The 7834-nt window shown below is 33.9% G+C and overlaps 1 protein-coding gene across 1 annotated transcript; it reads right to left on the bottom strand.

Annotated features, from left to right (window-relative positions):
• Positions 1-452: 452 nt before the first annotated feature.
• On the bottom strand, positions 453-2211 carry LOC129301239 (transcription factor DIVARICATA-like). The gene is made up of 2 exons (XM_054939811.1): positions 1239-2211; positions 453-1106 (listed from the first exon to the last, which is right to left on the bottom strand). The coding sequence occupies exons 1-2, from the start codon at positions 1631-1633 to the stop codon at positions 665-667; spliced, it is 837 nt and encodes a 278-aa protein (XP_054795786.1). The 5' UTR covers positions 1634-2211; the 3' UTR covers positions 453-664.
• Positions 2212-7834: the final 5623 nt, after the last annotated feature.

Here is a 7834-nt window from a genome sequence, read left to right as displayed (position 1 = left end):
GTTCCCATGTGTTGCACTTCCGGCCTACCATTAATTAATTAAATGAAATACTGTGAGGTCTAACTTGCGGGCAAATTTTATGTCATTTTTCTGGTTGGATTTGCGGCTTCATAGATAAGAATGAAGGTATTTTGATCTGAATAAAATAATGCACCTGTGTCCATCTAAAAGAATTAGGTGACTACTGAAAATTTTCAAGTTGCTTTAGAGGCTTGACATAGCAAAGCATACCCAAGGTGCATATCTGACTATTGATTCACCAACTATCAACAGACATGCATGTTCGCAATTTAAGACAAATTAAATTAGACAAATTTTTTAAGAAGTATTATATGGAGGTTTTGAAAAGTGAATTATACTTTTTTATGACTCGTAAATAGCGCAATTTGCTATAATTGTATTACATACACTCCACACATGTTTTGGACAACAAAAACTAATTGCAGAAGGCATTTTAGAAGACGAGGTTCACTGAATTTTTATTTGATAGGAGGTGAAGAGGAAAACTTCACAGAAAAACCCATTGAAAATTAACAATTGAGGCATTGAAACATTATTGGAATTTGCTTGTGATGTTCATAAACTAAGTTGCCTCATGCAGAGCAATGATCTTTGCAGTAGAGGAATAATTGATATTTGCCTGTGAACATCATCAGAAGAGGCATTACAATGCATGAATACCTAAAACAGCTGGGTTATTGAAGTCCCCTGAATTTGCCCTAAAACCCTGGTTTTTGTGGTTGGTGCAACCAAAAGCCTCATGAAGGGCACGATCAATATCAGATGAAGATGAATGCAATAAACTGTCACAACTAGGGTTGAAAACCCCATCATTTGGCTTCTGATTTGGTGAGAACATAGAAGACTGATCATTCAACTGAAGGGGCATGTTGTCTTGTGGGTTGGTAGATTCTGTGAGATTGACAATGGTTATGTCGTGTATACTTGGTCTCCTTTTGTTGTTCCCTCCAGAAGACAGCTTCTGCCTTATGTAGTACTTCTGAGCATGACTCGCCACTTGGGTTGGTGTCTTTGTCACCACAAAGTTTCTTGAGATGTTCCTCCAATCCCCTTTACCATACTTAAGAAGGCCCATCAGAAAACGCCTGTAACTCCAGAAATACAGAGGTTTCAACAACGAAATGAACGATCTTGAGTTGCTTATTGTAATCAATCGTGATTATATTACAAGAATATCAACGAAAAACTTAAAGATTCCAGGAATTGATGAAACTGACCTGTGTTCTTCTTCAGTCCAAGGGACCCCTTTCTTTCTCTCGTGATCAGAACCCTTGAAAGCCACGGGCCTCTTTCTGTATGCATCATAATTCGGGTGATCGACCAGCTCAAAGGTGAAAGAAGAACCCAGGTAGCCAGGAATTGGGACCCGACCGGCTTCGATTTCGCCGATGTCTTCTACAAGTTCTCTGTACTGCTTGATGACATCGCACACGGTTTTTCCGGGGATCATGGCTGCCACATTTAGCCACCTATCTGGGGTGTCCTTGTCGTATATGGCAAGGGCACTTTCAAACCTCTTGTTCTCTTCTCTCGTCCATTCTGTGTTGTTGATGCTCTCTTGCACGAACCAGTCTGAGTTTGGCATAAAAGAAGGTGGGTACAGAGTTTCCATGCCTTCACTTCAGTAACTCGAAAGATTTTCACCTAATTGAGTGGAACTTGAAAGGACACGCCAAAGAAGAAACATATAAAGTATTGAGCTTTGATTCAGACGGCAAGGAACTTAGAATCTATCACGTGTAATCAAGAATCTGCTTTGCTTAACGGCATAAACTAAAGAATCTATGGAAGTCCCACCTTTTGGAATCGAAGAGAATCTTGGAAAAATCATGATATACCAAAATTTTGGTGCTAGAGTAGAAACCCCAAGAGAGAGTTAAGGGGTAATAATGAATTCAAAACCATAAACGCACCTAGAAGGTTTGTGCTAATAAGATGGCAACAAGTCTCAGACAAATATGAGTTGGGGGACAGAGAAGAAAAAGATAAATATAAAGAGGCAAAGAAAGGGAGGGGATTCGATCGAAGGCGATGCAGAAGGGGCAGATCCAATGGGAGAAAAGAGAGACTCTTTACGAAGAGCAGAGAGAAAAGTTGGAAGCCGTTTGCTTTTGTCGTTTCTTCGTGAAGAAGCAAGTTCGAAAACAAAAGGACGAAGAGAGAAACAGAGTAAAAACAGAGCATCGGGAATGTCTGGATGCAGCTTGGGCGACTGACAATCTCCCTCTCCTATTATAGGCTGTTAATTCCAGATTATGACATTTAATTAATCATTAACTTTTACAATATGACGTTTCAATGTTGCTTTTTTATGCATAAATTGTAAACTATATTATTTTTATGTAACACATGCAATTTAACCAATTTAATTACTATTAGTCGGCCAGTCAAAATAAAACGAACATAATATTTCTCGTTCAAGAATGATACCGTATAATTTATTATAAACTTTATATTTTATATCAAATTAAATATCAATATCCATAATATAATTATTTAAGGTGATAGGTCAGGTCTGGTATTGGCTTTAAATCAAGTTTGATAAATAGGTCAAGTTAAGTTGCAAGTCACTTGATAAATTGGCCTGCTTGACATATGATCAAACGTTTAAACAGTAAAAATAATATTTGAAGTTTTGAAAAGCCCAATAACAAATATTTTAGACATTTTACCTGATAGTCATATTTTAAATGCAATATATCAACGTGTTTGATTATAGAAGTAGGCCTGATCAGTATTAAAAAAAAAAAAACAGGGGAAAAAAGGCTATATTTCTAGTGGCAGGAATGATTTAGTTTATTATGACAACTTGCGTGCGTGCTTGTGCGTGCGTGTGCGTGTCTATGTATTTTTTTTTGGGTGTGAGTGTGTTTTAATATAAAATATAGAAATATAGTTGGGCGTATTAACTTTGGATGGCTGCGATGAATTTGAGTGGTTCTACCTAAACTTGTTCAGGTGAATAAATCCAAAACTTAACGCATCAGAGTCAACTCAAGAGCATTTGTTTGTTTGTTTGTTTAATACTGCCACGGGTTTTAATTTGAATCTGATTTTCAGTGTCAACGTTCGTTGTTCCAAAAATGATGTAATTAGGCTTCGCTCGTGGTAGTTATTTTGGGGATAACACAAAATCATTGATTGCGTTACATCTACAGCCAAAATTTCCCCTTCAAATGAACAGTAAGTCCTAGCTTTGGGATGATGCCGACGGATCTACGACGTCGGTAGGCACTGCACTAGCGGTGATTGGGTGGGAACTATTCTACCCTACCCCTTGAGATTGTCATCATTTTTTTTTAAACTTAGTATCTTGAATTTTTTTAAAAAAAATTATTCCTTTGTATTAAAAGAGAGAAAATTTTCTTAAATCCTTGGCTTAATTTTTTGGGTAACCTTTTTGCCAACTTAAACTACACTTTAAAAAAATGATAAAGATATAAATGTAGTTATTAATTATTTTTTTTAAGAACACTGAGTAACATATGATGTGATGTGATGTAAAATAAATTATAAATTATAAAAAATGAAGCATGAAGTGCCTGCCATTAGTTTTCAATAAATGATGACTACCAAACTACATGCATCCTCTTCATTTGATTCCTCTTGATTCTTTGTCTATCTCTCCCATTCTCAACTGATGACCCAAAAGAATAGCTCCTTGCTTTTCACCCCATTCACCTTCCTCATTTGATGCATCTTCATAAAGGTGGTGACCTCGTACTCATAAAAAATAGTGTGTCAAATGGCTTTAAACCTATGCTCCTTAAACTATAGGCATTGCTTGAACTTGCTTATTCTCTTTGGTAATAAGGACACTAAGGGACGACTTGGGAAGATAATGTTTGAAATGAGAGAAGAACGGCATTGTTTCCCACCAAGTCTTGGTGTGTGTTATCATAGGTCTTGCATTTCTTGATGATATTATTGCTTTCTTTGCATATTTTTAGGTTCGTTATTCTTTTGGATTTGTGGGTTTTACTTTGAGATTGGTTTTGTTCTGAGTTCACTAGATGCTTCTCCATGTACATAATTTGACCTCCGACGATGTGTTGCTCGTAGAATTGTGAGAAACACTCATCATCTAACACTATCTCTTGCTCTTGCTTCAACAAGTTCACGCTAAGTGGGTTGGAGAATTTGGTCACCTCCAATGTAGTGTGTGAAGGCCTCAGAGAGCCTTTCAAAGTTGATCACCGATTGAGAAAGGGGGGAGAGAGAAAAAAAAGGGATCAAATGAGGAAGAGACATATGACTTGATAGTTGAATAATTGGTCAAACAAACAGCCGTTTGTTGAAAACTAACAGTAGGTGTCCCATGCTTTTGTTTTTTGTAATTCATAATTTATTCTACATCACATAAAAGTATAGGCCACCTAGTGCTACTGAAAAAAATAATTGGTGATTAAATTTACATATTTACCCCTTTAAAAAATAACAAACTACATAATCATGTTTTCCTAAGTATTGGAATGAGTTTGAAATGTCATACTAAATTTAGGAAAATTTTGGCTTCTTATAGAGTTTATATTATATATTGATATTTGAATATTCCTTAGAAATTTAAAAAATATATATTCAAACCAAAGTGAGAATAAATAAGCAAGAATATCGTTCAAGATAAATTTGAAAATTAAAAAAAAAATCTTGCATAAGATTAAACCACCAGGAGTATAGTTTTGTCAACATTTTATTGTTAAAATGCTTACAATTTATCATATTGGAGTTTTGACACTATTGTGGAAATAACATGAATTACTTTCACATTTTACTTTATTTGTAATCAATTGACGTGTGTGCTCACGTGTATATGAGCATGACCACATGTGAAAATGAGTTGGAGATTAGAGTCGAGTTGTCAAAACTTCACAATTTGATTCATTAGTTTAGAATTATTATGCAAAAAATAAAATTAACACCCTAATTTAAAATAACGCAGAATTAACTAATGGATGCACTTTTGAAAGCAATCTTTATATTTTGTAATTGGCACCATTGATACTGTGGTTCTATAGCAATAATGATGTAAACAACGTAAGTGATGTGATGCTATTAAAAAAAAAAAACAGAGAGAGAGTAAGCGAAGTGATATTTAAAATAATTATATTCGAATGATTCTTAAGACAATTAAATAAAGTAGGTGATATGACATCTTCATGTTTCGTGATTAAATATTCAATTTTTTCGGCCAAATAATATTCAATTCAAATATCGCTATAAATATATGGCTCATGAAATTAACTGTATCAACTTCATTATTTGTTGGTTTTAAAAAAAAAAAAACTTCAGCATTTGAAAAGGTTTAGGGAAAATTGCCATACAATCCTTCATTAATAAGAAAATTTAAAATTAATTTAAGGGCTAAATGTACATTAAACCTACCACTTTGTACATCAAGCCTATTATCTTGTACACCAAATCTTAACCTTACACCTCAAGCTATATTACCTAACACTTTAAGCCTATCACTTTGCACCTTACATACCAAATCTATCACCTTCCACACCAAGCCTGTGAGCTTACAACCCAAGCCTTGCACATCAAACGTATGACCTTGTATGTCAAGTCCATTATCTTACACACTGTAAGGTCTTTCTTACTATTCTCCAATTAACTCTAAATTTAAGGTAATTAAGAGATTAACCTCAAATAAGATTATCAAATTTGTAACATTTATCAAAATAGGGTCCCAAGTTTTCAAAGTTTTTCAATATGACAAAACAACTTTACAAGTATAAATCAGAGTGTAAATGGTATGCAGAAATATGGGATCTCTCACAAGTTAAAGCATATATATAATAAGTATAAATGACAAAATAGTGTAGGAAAGTAGGCAATGTATCGCGGCTTATAATACGTGAGCCGTGGCATGTTGCCTTTGTGCCATGCGTCATGACGCATCGTATGTTTTGACAATGGCAAGGGCAAATTTTTTACAAGTCTCATTTCTTCATTCGATGTCTGATTGAGGAGACTTAAGTGTCTACAAAGAGTTTTTCATAACTCTAGTTAATGACATTGGTTTCATAAATAAATTATTTTTTAGTCAAACATTGGAATCCCATTTCATAATTCACTCTTTTTCACAGTTCAAACAGATATAGGTGTCTCAATTTCATACCAAGTACCAAAAGCCTCAAATGCATCCTAAAACATGCTCTATATACTATTGCAAACCTGTACAATACACTACATCTTACAGATATCAATACTCAACCCTTTAATTACAAAAACAAAAGCAGGAGCTCTAATAGCACAATTCATTCATAAATCATCATACCCAACCAACATACCCTCATATTTGTTCATCTCTCACTTGCATTGGTATTTTTGTCCTTTCTAGTTTCACAATTAACACATACATAATCTTAGGCCTAAAATACTCAATTAAACTTAACATTCACATAGTATAAGTAAGTAATTATGAATTATTTTAGCTGGCAATATCAAAAAAATTGTATATGAAATATCTCCCTTATTAAACATAATTGATTATAAAACTAAGGTAATCATAGGTTAAGCTCATTTTTAGATTACCAAGTTTGAAGTTTATAGAAATGAGATCTCAAGTTTGCATAAATAATAAATTGCTTAAACATCATTTAATAAACCCCAAATTAGAGTAGAAAAATAATTCAGAAGCATGAGATATCTCATAGGAGTAAAAAGACTCAAAAATAGTTAAAAATATCAAAACATCAAAAAAATTGGGCAATATGCCACGGCATGTGCACATAATCCACTGTTGTCTCTCTCTGTGCCATGTTAAAAAATTGTGGCGGTTTGCACATATTAGATAGCAACTTTGCTTTAAATGACAATAACCCGAGGCAACTTTTGACGTGCCCCATTTCTCTGTACAACGCTCAAATGAGGTGATCTAGGTATCTACAAAAACTCTTTTCATAATCTAGCTAATGGCATAGGTTTACTTTTAATTATATCACACAAGGAAAATGGACACCTACCAACACATTTTCAAACCTTTTTCACAATTTAAGGGTGTCCAAAACCCCACACATATGCCAAAAGTCATTCCTAACACCTAGACCATATTTAATGGACTTAAGACACCTATTATAACACACCACTTGCACAATTACTTATCAATATTAAACTTTCACTCCTGAAACCTTATAATATCAAAACAGCAAGAGGAAGTTTAAGCATTGCATTTAATAATTAACATTCACAATTATGAGAAAATCAACATCCTTATACTTGCATTAGTATTTTAGCCCTATCAATACTTTAATAATCTTACATATAACATTTCAGGGCCCAAATATATCCCAAGATTATAAACAACTTAGTGTAAATGTATACAAAAAATGTATCTTAATTAGCAATGTTTGAATTATTACACAAAACAAAGGAGAATAGAGGCTTTACAATAAGAATTCTAGATTCTAAGCCTCTTGAGCCTTTTTCCTTTATGCATTGGGAGCTAGAGCTTATAAAATATTGAAAGAGAGGGTGAGTATAACCATTCAGCAACCAAGGTATGCCTATGCAGTTGCATATTAATTGATTAAAGCAGACAAAGAGGAGTTTAACTACTCAAACATATGTAATTATTCATAACACAAGTGTAACATTCATGATTAAACCCCATTTTGGATAATTCACAATTCAAATCTCAAGGTACATTGCCACAGTACTCACAACTGTAACAATGACCTGCTTTCACAACTCAATGCACATTACCACAACATCGACACAACCATATGGCAATGGCATATTTACTATCACGACTTACCATAACTTTAATAATTATGTGACACGTCGAATATATATATATATATATGCATGA

The sequence above is a fragment of the Prosopis cineraria genome, unplaced genomic scaffold (genome assembly GCF_029017545.1).
Source record: "Prosopis cineraria cultivar Desert tree isolate PC_DT_omini unplaced genomic scaffold, ASM2901754v1 PC1977, whole genome shotgun sequence".
NCBI lineage: Eukaryota > Viridiplantae > Streptophyta > Magnoliopsida > Fabales > Fabaceae > Prosopis > Prosopis cineraria.
This window is presented reverse-complemented; position numbering and strand designations above follow the sequence as displayed.

Coding starts and splice junctions, on each gene's coding strand:
- LOC129301239 (XM_054939811.1), bottom strand. CDS start 1,633: ATGGAAACTCTGTACCCACCTTCTTTTATGCCAAACTCAGACTGGTTC. Junction 1,107..1,238: donor TGGACTGAAGAAGAACACAG/GTCAGTTTCATC, acceptor CTGGAGTTACAG/GCGTTTTCTGATGGGCCTTC.